The sequence below is a fragment of the Lepisosteus platostomus genome, chromosome 7 (genome assembly GCF_059453375.1).
Source record: "Lepisosteus platostomus isolate fLepPlt1 chromosome 7, fLepPlt1.hap1, whole genome shotgun sequence".
Lineage (NCBI taxonomy): Eukaryota > Metazoa > Chordata > Actinopteri > Semionotiformes > Lepisosteidae > Lepisosteus > Lepisosteus platostomus.
In genome coordinates, this window is record NC_142617.1 from 48,132,790 (window position 1) to 48,150,464 (window position 17,675).

General features: G+C 37.8%; 1 protein-coding gene across 2 annotated transcripts; it reads right to left on the reverse strand.

Moving 5' to 3' along the window:
* Positions 1–1,352: 1,352 nt before the first annotated feature.
* On the reverse strand, positions 1,353–16,616 carry onecut1 (one cut homeobox 1). Of its 2 annotated transcripts, none has more exons than XM_088640909.1 (2): positions 15,073–16,616; positions 1,353–8,068 (listed from the first exon to the last, which is right to left on the reverse strand). In XM_088640909.1, exons 1-2 carry the CDS (start codon positions 16,163–16,165, stop codon positions 7,773–7,775), a joined length of 1,389 nt encoding a protein of 462 aa, XP_088497035.1. In that variant the 5' UTR covers positions 16,166–16,616; the 3' UTR covers positions 1,353–7,772. The 2 variants fall into 2 exon arrangements, with proteins under 2 accessions (XP_088497035.1, XP_088497036.1); XM_088640910.1 differs by having other exon boundaries at positions 15,088–16,613.
* Positions 16,617–17,675: the final 1,059 nt, after the last annotated feature.

Below are 17,675 nucleotides of genomic sequence, written 5' to 3' on the forward strand. Positions count from 1 at the left end.
AAAAGCAGTCACCATTGCTAGCTTTTATCTTCTTTAATCTCCTTCTTTTATATCTTTTCAGGCCTGTGTCCAGTTCTGTCTGTGACTAAGACTGCTTGTCTTCCATAGCCTGAACAAGGCAATAAACATCCTGGAGATGAGAGATGCTTGTTGAGGATGACACTAGGGTTGCCCACAGCTGGCTGATGTAGCAGATGACAGACGTGGGCTGATCACCAAGCTGATTGCTGATTTACCAGGAGACAAAAGAAGCACAAGTGTGGATTGGCCCATGTTGTTTGCCTGATCTTAACACCATTGATTATGACTGGAATGTTTTGGGAAATCACTGAGCTTTCCTATAGATGCATTCTAATCTGATAGAAATTATCAACTCAGGGCCTTGAAGGCATGCCTCACTGTTGTGCAGCCTGCAAAGTGTAGAACTAGACTTTTTACAAAGACCCAATTTGATGCAACATGTCAATGTCTCTGTACCTTTCTGTATCTGCAACCCTTGGTCAATTTTACACCAATTACATATATCATTAAGATCACTTTATTGGCCATATACAATTTTTGTTATTAGGAATTTGTCTTTTCGCATACCCCAGCTTGCTCTCCATGAGACACACAGACAAGGAGAGAAGCTTGGAGTCAGAGCACGGGGTCAGCCATTTATACGGTGCCCCTGGAGCAGTTGGAGTTAAGGGCCTTGCTCAGGGGCCCAATGGAGCAGGATTCCTCTGCCGGCCATGGGATACAAACCGGCAACCTTCTGGCCACAGGCGCAGATCCTTAGCCACAGAGCCATCATTAAACATTATGGTGATAGTAATCTTAAATTGATTGATGTGAACAGGCTTTACCACTTACACAGTTTTGAACTATTTGAAATATTTTGAACACATATCTTTCAAAGGTAATAAAGTTTGTCAAGAACATATATTGGCTCACAAACAACAGTAATTCATGTTTCTTTTGTCAGTCTTTGAAAGCGTGCTTTCCCAGTTTTGTCCCCAGAAATGTTTCTGCTAGATCCATTGCTGGACAAAAGAAAGACAAACAGAAGTAAAAGAAGAATTTGGTCCGCTGAGTTTTAAAACTCACAGGTAAATGAATAAAATACTACTATAATGCTGGATTTTAAAGTTAGGCCAATAGATGCTTCAGGGAAATTTAGACAAATTTAGCTCAAGACAAGCAAAATGTTTCTTGATTGAAAGTTTCATAATTTTTCTGAAGACAGAGAAGTATAAAGGTGTATTCTTAGTTTACAAATGGTTTCATGTGAGACTGGAATTCATGCATAAAATAAAAATACAGACAGGAACAAATGATTAAACAGTGAGATAAAATGACAAGACCAAATCCAAATATAAAGTGCTGGAAAACCCAACATTTTATTTTCTACATTTTTGTGACTACAGAAACGCTGAAACATTTTAACACTGAAAAAGCATGATGACATCATCACTTGCTTCTTTTTTTGCTTAGCAAACACAGCAGATGATATTGCACGGCATAGAGAGAGAACAGTAGCAAAGCCGGAAGAAACAGAAACTAAATTACAAAGAAAACTGTGAAGCATTACAGGAAAAATACCTACTGTTTAAAGAAACCTGAGGAATGCCTATAGTAATACCCACTTTTCAGCTACACACAAAAATACATAAGAAGCGCTTGACAGAGAAAGAGAGAAAGGGAGAGATTGACAAAATATTTGCAATAAACTGTAATCAGATACAAGAATCACTTAGTCTGAAATGCAGATGCAAACGCATAAACAACTACTGCTTTCTAATTTGAAAAATGTAAGCAAGTTATTTTTTCTTTTATCAAAACCTTCTAAACCTCTTTGTAATTTTCACTGTTGGAAGAACTCCCTCTTGCTTGTGGAAGAGTCTATAGCTACCCATCATTTTTTTTCCGGTGATTGTCTTTGGCGCTCTCAGTTTTGTTACTAGTAGTCAAGCTATCTTGCATGTGGGAGACCCCCTTTTTCTTGAAGCTGCTAATTCATAGCCATAATAAGACTCACACACACTTCGAAGAACTGTCATAGGATTGTACTTGAAGGAACACTTGAATTTGTCAAAAAAGTTAAAGCTTAATTTATGTTGTCTGAAACTATGCCAGATTCTTGTTATACATTCAGGAATTGTATTAATAACAATATACAGTATGTCTGTAGAAAAAAACAACAACTGTATTTTGTCCAAGCTGGAGTTTGGCGACTGAGGATACATTACATTGGCGATTTCTCTTGCTTTTAAAGGCCTAATTTTAATCTTTCCCAATGTCTTAAGATGCCATTTCAATTTGGATAATACACATTCTATTGAAGATCTGTTCACTCCTTCTAGTTCTTGCTCAATCTTATTGTATTTTATACAATAAAAGCCTATGCAGGCTTTAGATGTAACAAAGTTAGCAGTGCTTTTTCTTTATTCCGAGCATCTAAAAATATTTTCCCCTTAAAGTGCACCTCAATTTGTCTGAAAAGGCAAAAATACAGATGACTTGCTATTTAAACATATGGGCTTTGAAAGCATATTACTGTATTAAGCAGAGTAGCCATTAGTTTTAAAACTGGCTGGAGTAAAATATAATACTAACTCCTGGATGTATAAGATAATTGAATGCTTTCCTTTATAGTGGTGGATGAAAAAAAAATCACATTAGTCTACCTTTACTACTTATTAAATCCCTCCATCTAGAGCATAATAACCCCTGTTATGAGAAAGAAAACCATATTTAGCTGATAACAAAACAAAAATATCATTTGCTATAGTAATTTTATATTAAAACCACTGAAATAAACCTGTGATAGGCCGGTCTTTCCTAATGCATGGGCCTGTTTTGTTTTCATTTTTCAACCTAATGAGGAAGGAACATCCTTGATAATAATTCAAGTGTTGTTGTTATTCTTGTTTTGTAAATGACATACCATGCAGTCTCATATATACGTACACACTGATTGGTTCAGTTGCTTTGCAGATTTATTAGACTTTGCTCATTATCATTACACGAGTACGCACCCAAAGTAACAGATACTAGAGGGAACTAGACAGCAGTGCCACATTAAAAAATATACCCAGCAGTGTGTCACAGCTGCCTGGCAGGCCGGCTGCCCTATCAAGTCCACATCTCACTCAGTGCATGAGCCAGCAAAGTAACTAGGACTTGCAGTCCTTTTTTTTTGGAAAGCTTCAGATTGTACATTAAACAGGATGTCCCCAAGGTCAGGTTAGCTTGTCTACAAAGTTCTACGCTCTCTACGTTCTGTACCTGTGCGAATGGTCAAATGAAAACTCAAAAGTTCTACCTCACAAATGCCAGTGCTTTTCAACATTAAACATTTTTTTTTCATTTTTTTTTTCATTTTATAAATCTTTGGATGTGCAGTCTTACCCATAAAAGAACCATTTTTAAAAAGTCAAAATAATTTAAAAAACCACATACACTGCTTTTTGCCTTTTGAGTAACAAAGTAACATCTTTAAAACCTTGTTGTCATTGGCAATTCAACTTTTTTTGGTATCTGGCAGTGTTTATAACACATATTGAAGTGCCTGCTGAGACATAGTTGAAGGTACACCCTGCAATAAAAAATCCCACTCCTTCATCATATCTAAGCATGAAAAAATAAGGTGTAACATAAAACTTTGGCTGTATTTTTCTGTATTGTTTTTTTTTCCCAAACCCTACTATATACAAATCTATATTTTCTACAAATGCATAAATTAAAGTAGTGATTAAATAAGCAATACAAAAAATGCAATTAAATTAAATCAAATCACAACACATAAGTAGCAAAAAGGGAAAAATATAAACACATTATCACAGCAGTTGGTTTTACCCTGTAAAAAAGAATAGTCTACGATCATTAGAGTAACACACAAAAAATCGTAATAAAAAATAAAAGTCTGTTTTTTTCTTTCTTTCCTGCCACACTACACCAATTCTCAAAACACATCTTCCGTGAGCAAAACAGGGCAGTTCTGCCAAAACTACAAAATAAATAATTATAAAGCTTTTTTTCTGAAGTAACGGTAACAATTATCAAACTAGTTAAGTTCTGCCTTAATCACATAGACTCTCTATACAACATAACCCTAAGGATTTATTACTATGAGGTATTCAGAGAAATTGGTAAAAGCAGTGCACGACCTACATGGTGGAGCTTCCTAAAGATGACGCAATAGGGCAAGGAGGGAGGAGCGTGTGTATGAAGGAAAGAGCTTTGGTTTGTCAGCAAAAAAGTGGAAAAAAAATCCTTTGGTATGTTTTCATTGCATGGTTGCACTGGCAAAAGCACCACAGTGAAAGAATTATTCCTTTTGTCTTCGATAGTGGCCTTTCGAGAGGCTGAGGTATTCATAGAGTATAAGGTGAGATCATAGAGGTCAACAGTGGTTTAACACTTTGGTTCAAGCAAGGCACTCGTCCTGTGAGTTTTACAAAGTTTGCAACATGTTTGCCTATAGCTTTTAAATATTGGTTTTCTCTAATGAAGAAAGGTTACACTGAGTTAGGTCAAGGTCAAGGGGAGGAAGGAAGGACACCAAAAATCCACCACTTCATTCATGTAGGCCGTGCAGGAAAAAAATCTTTGGTATTCTTTGGTATCATCAATGTGATTAGAATCACAAATGGAAATCGAGTGAGGTAGCGTCTTTGGTTCACACTATAAATAGTAGATTTCTACACATTTTTCTTTTTTTTTAACATGTGGAAGCAGCTATTTTTTAACTTTGCTTCTTCGTTGTAATACTAGTAAATGGTTACCAAATATATTTTTGTAAAGCTAACCACACCACAAGAAACAACAAGGCCAGAAAAGTGTTAAAACCGTGGACTACCATTCATTCATTGGGCCTCTTCAATTTGAATGCACCCTGGTCAGGATATCATAGGCATACACAGTGCTTTCTTCCCATTTGTTAAATGCATAGTTTCCATCCATTCTCAGTAGATTGAGGGATGTTATGAAACTTCAAAGAAACAGAAACAATGAAATCCATCTTACTGTGCTATAGTTTATATTTAAGTCAACTGCAGTTTCACAAGCAGTGAGGACAGAGGGGTTTCAGGACGGAAAACTGTACACATTCTGATGACTGGTTAAATCTCTCTTATGGCGGCTTTGGTAAGAAATTCTAAATTCTGTTAGGAATATTATACAAAAAACATATTCGTTATTTTGAATGAATTAAAAAATAACTCCTGAATGTGTTGAAATATGTGATCAAATAATTAAAGCACAAAAGCGAATGCAATATCTATATTAAATGAATGTCAAGCCAAGTCGTGCTAAAACTTTTTTTTCCAATAATCATGGGATATCTGATAATCAGAAAGAAGCACCTTTCTTCTGATTGTTAACATAGTGTCATTTCAAACTTAATATACCTCACTGTAATTGATTTGTTTTATTCACTGATTTGTCTGAAAACGCTACTGGTTTGGAACTCTGATGGCAGGTGTTCTTTGGGGAAAACTTCAGTAATTACTAGGATCCTATTGTCCTTGAGGGGTGTTAATTTGATGTGGTGGAAAATTGGATGTCTTCTCTGAAAATAGTCGAAGCTCTAATTTAGTAAAATTTCCCCTTTGTGTCACACTGTAGGTCAGACCCTCAGGGCCATGTATTTCAACCTACTCCATGTTACACCAGTAGCAATGCTACATCAATGGTATGCTATATACAGTATCTGAATTCACTGTTCCGTAACATTTCACATAAAAGATGCTTTATAATCAGGTTTATCTTAAAGACATATCACTTTTCCTTTTATATCTTGGTATATTTTTGGATACATACAATGAATAAAAATTGTAGGTACATGCTTTAAAGATGCATCATGTGGCTGAAAAAGACACCTGGGTAGCAAACTATTTTATATGCTATCACTTTGATTGCATGCACTATGTAATTTATCTAAAAACATCTGAAAAACAGCTTGTGTGGGACAAATTACTTTGACTTTTTAAAATTATATTATAAAGCTTTATTTCCAAACTAATGTTCCTGAACATTTGGTGCAAAGGAGAGTTTTATAGATAGGGTGCAATGTTAGTAGACAGGTTTGACCTGTGTCATACATACTCTGTGGATCAGCTTTGGCAAGGAAGTAATAAGGTCTTGATTCAGCCTGAAGTTTTGCAATGCAATGCTAATGAATAAGCTTATATCTTTGGTTGTTAGCAGCTGGTATTTAGTAAGTGTTTAATACAAAATATATTTTAAAGCATTTAGAAAGCAGTGCCTTCAATCTCCCTGAAAATATTAGGCATTCAAAATGAAAAAGAAACAACAGATAAGGCTCGCCACTTTTGAAGATTAAACAAATGAACAATCTCTTATATTGTTATGAGTTATTAGAGGTTATTCTGTCTTATAAGGTGAATGGTGAGATGATTTTAACTCCTTGGTGCAATAAAGCTATTTGTATTTCTAAATTAAAGCTCAGAAGAAAGGCTGTCAAAATAAGCACACTATATAAATATCAGAAGGCTTTTGTCAATCATATTCACACCAAATTGTTGTTTGTGTTTGGAAATCGAGTATGGTAGCCTATACACTTCAATAAAGTTACACTTCATATTAAAGTTCCTTGATTCGTAGAATCAATGTAGAATTCTATGTAGAATTGTTCATCTGTGAACATTTAATTGCTTTTGGGTGTCCTTCTGTCACTATCAAATTAAAAATAAGATTTTAAAACAATATGAGCTGATCTGTAGCAAAGGATATTGCAGATCTTTGATTTGATTGTGCGATCAAATAGTAGTAAGATTAATGCTGAGTAAAAACATTGCATTTTTTCTGAGTAAAAGCTCAATAAGATGTATGCCCACTGACATCATACAAATATTTGGATTCAGCTATTACCTGTTAAGTGGAATAATAATTCAGAAAATTAAACTCAACTGAACCATGTCATTTGGTAACTCTCGTTAAGAAACAATACATTGTAACAGACATTTTCTTTACATGATAAATTGCATTTCATAAAGAAAGCTCCTAGTAATCTTGTAGGAAGTACTCTTTGGGTAATCTGCATTGGAAAATAATGTTTTTTCTTTGGTATGCTATAACATTAGAAGTAATTATTACTGCTATAAGTTGGAATATTTTTGTATGTGGTGTATCCTGGTTTTCCTGTATACTCCTTAACAATTAGGAAGAAAGCACTACTGTGTTCGGTGACATTCAAGTTGGCTCCACCAAGTCTGAACACTTACAGCCGGATCTTTGAGCTCCCAGGTTCAAGTCCTGACGGACAGGAATCGAATAAATATTCAACAGAACACAAACGACTCCACAACATTCAAGCTGTGCCACAGCACAACCCATATCGCAGGCCAGTTCTACAAGGTCCCTAACCACTGGTACGTACACAGTGTTTTTTTTTTCCATTATTTTACATCATACACCTTCGTGGTATAACAAAATAAATTCAATGGCTCATGGGCAGAAATAATGTCCATTCAATGACAAGAACCACTATGCTTCAAACCACCATAACAGCCAAATACTTCAAACGATGATCATGGGTGAAGGTGCACGACCAGTGTATTTTTTTTGCAAGATGTCCCACTAAGGTGTGTTGCAGAACACGTATTTAATAATGCAGGTGAAAGAAGTCTTTGGTTTTCTTTGGATATTATAAATATTGTATCGTCTTTTTTCTCAAACAGTTTTCAGGAAAAAAAAAAACTGTCTTCTTGAGGTCCTGGTATTTTTTTTAAAGCTTTTCCACCGAGGTCCAGTCAGCAGTTATTCCTTCATGCTTTGGTACAAGTGCTCGATGAGGAAGATGAGTTGGCTGAGTTGGTGCTCCCATCGTCTTGCCACTTATCCAGACTCCTCCTACGCGCGTTCATGAAGAAGTTGCTGACAGTTGTGAGCTCCAGACCCAGTTGCTGGGAAATGGTTATTTGCAATTCTTTGGACGGACGCTTGTTTTCTTTGAATATTGCATGTAAAGTTCGACGTTGGACATCCGTGAAGACCAGCCTTGGCTTTTTGGTGATGTTGCCCCTCTCTCCCTTGCCGTGTTCCTGTTCTTTTCTCTTGCACGCTGCAAAAACAGAAATATAGGAACTGCGTCAATTCATGAAACACACTGCAAAGGAAACGCGCGATTTCATCACGTATACAGAGCGACGATCTGGACCGGCATCAGTTAAGCTTCAGCCAATGTCTGCAAAATCTTCAATGTCAATTACAAGGGCAAGGGACGGGACTTGAGCGTCATCAATAACAACACTCAGGTCAACGCCTACGCCCAAGCTTAGGAAGCTACAATTTAACTGTTAGATATCCGTGAATGACAGATTTGCTTTTCGTCTGCTTTCGTCTGCAGTGAAAATGTAAGGACAGGAGCCTGACACACATTTAAAAAAGAAGGAGGCATTACAAACTGAAAAGAAAGCCAAATGCAATTGATTAGCAAGCTGTCTGATGACTGAAAATCCATAATAGTAAATTCACGTTCTCATAGGAGTTTAACAACTTATGTAATTATCTGGCTTCCATAATCTGACAGTTATCTACCGGACAGGTATCATTGTAAAGAGGAATGTCTAGGTACACTGATGTCACTGTTTACAGATACACTACACAACGTAGCACAAATAGGACCAACAACATACAAATGGCAATACAACAAGGGATGTGTGTGTCAAATCGAAGCAGCCCTACATTGATGAGCATCGAAAATGATTGAGAAGAGAGCCAAAACGCAACCATCCACCTCTAATGATGTAGCCTGATGAAATATATATGACATATACTTGTATTTCTCACGTAGCTACCAATAATTAGGGGCAGTCTACTTGTAAAAAACAATTCTCCCAATCAGGTTACTGAAAATTTGAAGCGTCCCGTTTGGTTAAAACAAATGTTGAATAAACCCACTCACGTAGGGAATAAATTATTCCAACATACAGGGATCATTCTTCAGGATTATGGCGCGTTTTAACAACAAAAATTGTAGTAATGTGTATAACGTGTATAATGTGTGTTTTAACACAAGTATTGTATTAATATGTATCGAGTTCCTGTACAGTTTGATGAAAATTAATGATAAATGTTAAGGTCTGAAAGATAGAGTGACCACAAGTTTTATTGACGGTTTTACAACTGCAATGCGTAATTCACTGCTTGTCACCTGTTATCAATATCGTGTATTACCTGGGTATCCGTTGCAGTAAGACAAGGGCAACTACACTTTTAATACTTAACTATAAATTGGTTAACGGGTCATTCTACCTACCAGTTTTAATTAGGAATGTTAAACAATGAGTACTCACGAAACATACTGCATCGATACGATGTTTTTCTTTAAACCCTAAACCCCAAAGTTTTTCTAGCGCATCTTCCTCACCATCGCCATGATAACGTCGTTAACAGACTGTTATGTGAACCAATTATTAAGCAAAATCTGTGAAAGTGCGGAATCAGTGGTAAATTTTCAGTCTGTAACTTTTTCCTAATTCATTTTGTCCAAATGCTCTTTACTTTTCGTGAGGTCTACGGGGTTAACGGACCGTTTTAGCGCGGTCGTGGCGAGTAGTTCTAGACAGAAAGGTCCTATGGTCTCTGGATTTTAGTTTTTAACGAACTGCGATACACTTCGATGACACACCCATTCATTCTCCCGGAACCTATCCCAGCAAGCAACGAGCGCAAGGCGGGTTACACCTTGGACGTGACGCCAGACAATCACGGGGCACACACTCACACCAGGGCCATTTTTTCCTGAAGCCAAGTAACCTACCCGTATGTCTTCGGACTTTGGGAGGAAAACAGGGGAACCAGAGGATATCAACACAACAACGGGGAGAACATGCAAACTCCACGCAGATAGCACCCCAAGTCCTGAATTGAGATCAATCCCCTGCGCTGCGAGACAGCAATGCTACATCATGACCCATCGTGGTATTCAATTCAAAATTAAAGGCGTAGAGACCTGCTATTGCAAAGACGTGTAAAGATGAAATTCCATTTTGAAGGTAATCATATCATACTCTAGATTTTAGAACGGAAATGCTGGACAGGGATTTGTCTGACAGGAGATGAGATTTCAGTGAAACCAGACACGGTGTGCTTCTTTTCTACAATTGACAAAAAGAACTCTCCGTGGTGCTGAAAGATAGTCTACATAGAAACCAAGACTGGACTGTTATCATCGAGTGAAAGGAGGAATACGAGAGAACAAATTATCATAATGAAGGAAACGTAATGGATTCTTTCAATGAATTCTCTACCATTTTTCTGCTTTAATGAAGACTGCCTTCACGATTACGATCACACATGAAATGCGTTTGTGTAAATCTCTGTGCAGTACCTAAACAACGACGATAGATGGCAGACGTGACCTACAAACTTCCTCAACGCGATTCTCGCCTACAGTACCGTAAATTATTAACTGATATAGGCCAACGATATGCAAACACACTGGAATCATTTTCCAAACGAAAATAACAAGAAAAAGATAACTAGTTTTCATGCCTTGATGCAGAATTAGAAAGCGAGTAATCTTTTCACATTTATGAATTTATCATTTTCAAACAACAAAGCATTCACGGAGACGAGCTGCCTTACGAGGCTGGAATGCGAAGTTGTCTAATTATTTACATTGTTGGTAATTAAATAAAATCTTTTTTAGCCTTAAACCAATCGATCTATCAATCGGTCGATCAATCACTTGGACATGATTTAATCACTTAACACTTTAAATATCATTACATTACTCATTGACCTTTGGTCAGCAATCCAGCCAAATGTCTGCAGATTTTTGTGCTTTCAAAGTCTAAGAATCCAATGCACCACCAATTTCATCACAGCAGTCATATTTCGAAAGTTAGTCGAGTATGACCTGCAGTCAAGCTTAATAATTAATTCTCGAAACTATTGTAATTTTTGGTGATTCACATAGATTTTTCTTCCCTAAGCAAGCTCTAGCGGGATTTCTCAGAATATTTATCACGGATTTGAATGCCTCTATGACGGTCATTAAAGTAATATTCTAAACGCTGTTTTGAAAACAGCCTGTTCAAATGTCTCCAGTTTAGATAAATATTAACAAAAAAGCAAATGAGGCTCTGTATTAGCTGGTTATAAATCAAACAGTTTACAAGGACACGGTGACAACAGAACAGCCAGGAATCTCGCAGGTGGGGTATTTTCCCATAGACTGTAGCACTGATCCACAATCGCCTGTAACAACAGCCTCTGTATCTCGCCTTTATCGTGCTCCCTCAAACTCCACTGATCAGATGGTTACTATTTGTTAGCTAAATCATTATACAGAATACCAAGATAACTTCACACGTCCAAAGTAAAACATTGTAAAGAGCCACTGTAAGCCATCGAAAACACACGATGGAAAACGCTAAAGTCGCTATACCAGTATATATATATACTGTATATATGCCGGTGCGTACCTGCACGGGAGACCAATCATTCGTAAAATCCACTTGATCTTCAGTTTGCTTTGTTCAAAACAAAATTCGTACTCAGCTTATTTTAGTCATATATGGAGTATTTTCTTAAGAATCTGCTATAGAAACACAAACCTGTCGTTATCTGTGTTTCTTTATATTTTTAAAAAGAGGCCTGGATATTTCCTATCTTTATTTAAAGAGATCTCAAAAGCAAATTAAATCAAAAGCCAAGTTCGATAATAAAACTATGATTACTACCATCTGCAGTAGGCCAATAGCCTGCCATCTTTAGTTTTTTATTAATACATAACACATGAAAAAATAATTTCTGATTCCTATGGTAACTAATAAAACACCCACCTTGTAATATTTTCCCTTAATTGACCAAAACACATTCGGGCAAACATTTATTCTAACTCATAGTCGAAAAACCTAATTTCGATGGCATAAAAATCGATTGTGTCGGAAACCTGTCAAAGGTTCCTTCTTCTACAATTATTTCACATTTAACTTCTGTTTAGACAATAGGGCTTAGTTCCCTATTGCAGTGGCACACCACAGCAATGTACTGTACCTGTACATCGACTTACTTATTTATTCTTTTAATTTATTTTATTTGTGGGGTGGATTAAACCGAAAACAACATTTTAAAAGCGCTAGCAGTAATTAGGCTATAAAACCCTATGGTCTGTTCAGGAAAAAAAATAATTATCTATACTGGAAATTAAGTTATAGGTCTCTTCTGATCACAACGAAAAATTTTTAATATAAAATCAGTATTTTAAGAAAGGCTGAAATCGAAATAATATTTTTTAGCATACCGTATATACACAATCCATTTAACATAGGCTAAAAAATAAAGAATATAAAATATGTTTGTATACTATAAATATATGCAAAGAAATAGTACAGGTATGTACTTGCATTGAAGTGAAGACTAAACCTGACGGAAGATAGTAACACAATGAAGGTGACTTAAAGAGCACATGCGGCGCGGCTTGTATTCGGAAAGACTGCTCAGAAAGTGTGAAGATCTCAATATTCTCTTACTGTACTCCTGTAAGCACAGGAATCCCTCAGTGAGACGATAGTAGGAGCAAATATGCACCATGACATCAAGAAAAATTTGAAAGCAGTTTAAGAATAGCCTTCCAAAGAGCACACAGGGCGGTAAAAGTCTATGGTAATTCCTTAAGAGTAAAGAAAAGAAGAAGACAGCGTATCTATTTCTAGTCAGAGAAACATTCTCTTATCCTGGCAAAATCGAAAACGTCGAATTTAAATAATCAATATTAATTTTATATTTCACTTCTTAGTACGCCGATCACATACTTTCTGAACGCTTTATAACCGATCAATAGAAACACTCCGCCTCTGTCTGCTCCTAGCAAGAATTGAGCATTGTGTTGTTCAGTGTGTAGTCTTGGATAATTTATTTCTACTTTATTTTATTTTTAAAATATTTTTTATCAAGTATCAAGTGTGTTAATACCCAATTGCATTACAGTCTACACATTGAATTGTGTATACATGGAATTTGCTTTCTTTTCGAAAGCATCGAGACCCTATCCGGCGGTTTTACACACACTGGTATTGTTTAAATCACATGATGAATACATTAATTGGAGGCCTATTAAATATATTACATGTAACTTTTATAACCCCGCGGTCTAAGTAGGGTAAATGAGAGAAGAATCAACTAAGATAAAGAACAATGTTTGGAGGACATATAAAATACACAACTGAAGATGACTGTAGATATACAAAAATAAATATGCATATGTACTTTAGAAAAGGTTTATGATTTAGAAACTATGGTCGTGTTTCTCAAAACAATCCGCAGTAAGAGGCACTGTGAGGACATTTTTCTTACTGAAAAGAACTTGACCTTTTTGTTTCTCTATGTAACAGTGCAGCAGTATGACTGAATTGGCAGCGTTTACCTTCAGATAACACAGAGAAGGGTTTCCAGCAACATATTCTAATTCAAGTGGTTGTTTCCAGTATTGATCCGCGCAAATAAACGGGGACGCAGGTCGACCAAATTGTCGTAAAATACTCCCAGATTAGCAGGCCATCAAAAGTTGTTAATTCTTAAGAGCCAGTATTTTGCTTCGCCGTTCGGGGATTCGTCTTTCATTTAGATGTGTGTTTCTGGGTTATTATTTTAAAACCCCAATTTACCAAGGGACAAAACAGGAAAATACTTTTATAAAACTCTCAGGCAATAAATTCTTACTTGACGTTTCAAATATTATGTAGGTATTGAATGCAAAATTCGCGCAAATATGATTTACCTTTTTTTTTACTTTAAAATATCATTGCATGACATATATGTTCAGTTTAATAAAAAGAAAATGAGAATTACATAATAATCAGCAATTTAATACACGATAAAAGCTATACATGAAACCCAGGTTTTATAAAGGCATGGAGGCACATTTGGATCTCAGATTATCTTTCCTTGGTGCACTTGAAGGAGAAATGGCTCTCTTTGCCTGTCTGTGAAACGGATCAGTGCTCCTGACTCTCGCTCAGATTGACTGTCTCATTCTCTAGGGACAAATTAATGGAGACCTATCAGTTAATTAACAAAACCTCACTCAGGCCACATCACTGGGTCCAAACATTTTCCACACACGCAAAACAACAAAAATCCCACAAAAATAAAATAAACATAACAAAGAAACCACAAAACCTTAAAAAATACAGCGTGAAACACTGATTTCAGTGTACAGCACCGAATTACCCTTTGTCATCACACCAAACACAAAAAGCACACATTTAGTATTTTACACTGTATTGACGCCTTTCAGAGTATAACCTTTTTCTTTAAACAGTCAGTTACATGGATGACCAAAATACTGTTTAAACCGTTTTGAATTCAATTGATTTGTACCCCCTTTGTCTGTAGGAATTTTAAAATAATAAAAATGACCGGCACAAAATACAATTGTAATATCTATTATGTATCTGACCAAAAAAAAAGGAAAAACAAACCGCGTTCTCTCTCGCACTGTAGGTTCAAGACAATAGAGCAACAGAAGTCTGAGTAGAACACAAATGTGTTGTACAAGTGGAGAATGAGCTACTGCACTTGCATTATGATTAAATAATTTATCGCTAAGCTGTTTTCACCGTCACTTACAGCTGCAAATTACAAAGATGATGGCTTATTACAAAATATTTACAAACCCACGTATCTTAACAATTTATTCAGACTACTCACGGTGTATAAAACAAGAAGAATCCTAACGATTTATAGCTGCAGTATCACTTTACAAAGAACCCATGGGTCGATATTTCAAATTGAAAACATAACCTCAGGTTTTTGAAAAAGACCAGCTATACAAGTGAGAAAGGCTGCAGCACACACTACACCGTGCAATTTCGGCAAGGAATGTAAGTGCTATTTTTCCATATGCCTTTTTTATATCAAGAAACACGGCCGAATTGGTTGACTATGTAGCATTACGAACTGCTCTTATGGGAGTAAATACTCCAGTCAAAACCAAATTACAACGGTTTATTTTAAAGTATTTCTGAGATGCAGAATGGCAACGGTTCAAGCTGCAACGTATAGCTCAATAACGGTAACAGAAACAATGTGAATAGTCACGTAATTGTCAATTACCTATTGTTCGCTCACCTGCGAGCCTGAGAGCTGACATCCTCTGGAATTCAGGCTCCTGCAGCCACTTCCACATTCTCCGAAATGTCTCCCGTCCGGACTTCAGTTTGCTCCAAGGTTTGGGGTTCCTTAACAGGTCAGAGAGGGTCCCCTGCGATCGGCACAGCACCCTCTGTGCAAAGATGGCCTGGGGGATGCTGTACCTTTTAAGCTCAGTGGTGATCCTCTGGGCGACTTCTTTGGTATTGATTTCTTCCATTTGCCCTGAACTGCCTCCATTGTTGACCTGCGATCCAGGCACAGAAGATGGATTTTGTTCCCTGGTGGAACCCAGCACCTGTCCATGGCTCTGGGTGTTTAAGTGGGCGTGAGGGTGATGGTGAATCCCGTTGATCTGCACCATGCCCGCTGAAGAAGCAGACATATGCTGATCACCATGCCTGGCCAGCATGGCAGGGTGATGGGCTTCAAAGCCATTGGGTGTCAGCATCTTCTCTGTGGGCATAGTGGCTCCCGGGTGAGCGTACGGGGGCAGCCCCTGCTGGGAGTTGTGAATGCCCCCCAGCCCGGACCCTGACAAGGGAGACAAGCTTTGCCCCATCCCTGTTACATCCTTGTGGTAAGGGGTGTAGAGATTGTTCATTGAAGCCAGTCCCCTGTCGTCCCTCATCAGGGTGAAGCTGCCACTCACATTGCCCGGGATCCGCTGGTGAGGATGGTGGTGGTGGTGGTGATGGTGGTGAGGAAACTTGTCCGAGACGGTCGAGATGGGAGGTAGTGGCTGCAGAGGAGTGAGAGTGGTGTAGGTGCTGCTCATGCTCATGCCCGGGGGAGCCTCACAAGCCATGGTCATGGTAGGGTGCAGGTGTCCAGCCAGAGCGTGGTCAGGGGGGCGGTGGTGATGATAGTCACTGCCATCCAGGATGGATGCCATGCCCATGGAGCGCGCATGGGCCGACAAGTGGTTGCTGCGATGGGCCACTGAGCTTCTGTGATGAGGGCTACTGTTGCTCATCAGGTCAGCCGTAGTTGGCACCTGCTCATGGCTCACCCCGTGCAGATCGCCAATATTCTCCATCGACAGCTGAGCATTCATTATTATTCGTGCAAGCTTGTGGACAAAACATCTATCTGATCTGTGAGAGGAAGGTCCGGAGAAGTCTTCACATCAGACAAGCGCGGTTTTTTGTTTCCTTCTTTCGTGCTGGATGTTTCTCTGTATGAAAATCAGATGGTGTTTTTTTGTTGTTGTTGTTGTTGTTTTTTTTAAATATTTTTTCTTTTATTTTTGGTATAAATTTTAAGGCCCCCGTTCGTCTAAAAGAGCATCAGCAGCCGTGATCGCAGTCTGATCGTATCCCTCGCCATCTCTAGCCATGTCTCGTACTGTTACGATTTCTTTCGCCACAGCTCTGCTGCTGCAGCTACAACCGAAGGATCATGCGCACTAGGAGCAGCGCGCCCCCTCCCACAACACACACACATTCACACACGGCTAGGCAAACCACTCCTCCAGGGAGACGTCACCACAGTTATTAAGGAGGTTGTGGCTACCTGCCGCTCCGCTGTTCAATTCTATAATTTAACCGTTTCTTTTTGGCGCACATCACCTTGAATTGGACCTTGTTCAGATAAGAGGAAAAAATAAAATCTCAGACGAGAATCAGAACATTCCTCTCGGGATAAAGGCTTAAGGATATGAAGGAGAAGCCTGATCATTTTAAAATAATTTCAGAAAGGAGCAGAAAATTGACCATGAGAAGCACGTTTAAACTTTAAATTCGTAGGTTACATAATTGTGACAGAATAATATAGACAGTAAATGTGTACTGTTTATATATGTTATATATAACTTGAGGTTATTCACATAATATTTGATCGGACAAAACCTGTGTATCACATTGCTAACTTTTGAGAACTGTAAAATTAAACTCGGTTTTAAATATGAAATGATAGAAAAACGTTTCAGAAAACAGCACCACCCCGCCAAAGGAAGTGTTTACTAACAGGTAGAGAGAAATTTATTTCTCATTAACCAAAGGGCGCTTCCTCCATCATAATTTTTATGAGCCTCCTTAAATGGTATTTTAATATTAACTTCCGGGTTCCCCTCAATGCAAGGCGGGGAAATCACAGCAGCCCATTTAACCAACCACACAGAGGCGGACAGATTTGGAGCAAATTAGAAAAAGCGAAACGTGCTGACAATTATCCACAAGCCACAGGGACAGGCAGACTGAGCTCACGACTGCTCAGTATACGCGCTGCCGCTTTCATTAGAAGAAAATAAAAACAAATCTTCCGATAGTAAGTGCACAATGTCTCCCGTTCACCCTCTTATTAAATGGATGCGACGTATTTGAAAGCTCGTTAATTATAGTACCATCTGATTCTGCTTTGTTTACAGACCTAAAACAAAAATACTACCATCTACCTAGGATTCACCTAAAAAGACATATCGTAGTATTAATTTTAAGATTGACTAACGTCAAAGAAAATCAGACGTTCTCTGCCTAAGATGTTGTTCTGAGAGCTGACCAGCTAAGATACCCTACCCTTCGGAAAACCCAGGGCAGATGTGTCTTCTATTGTTCAACCTTTAACAA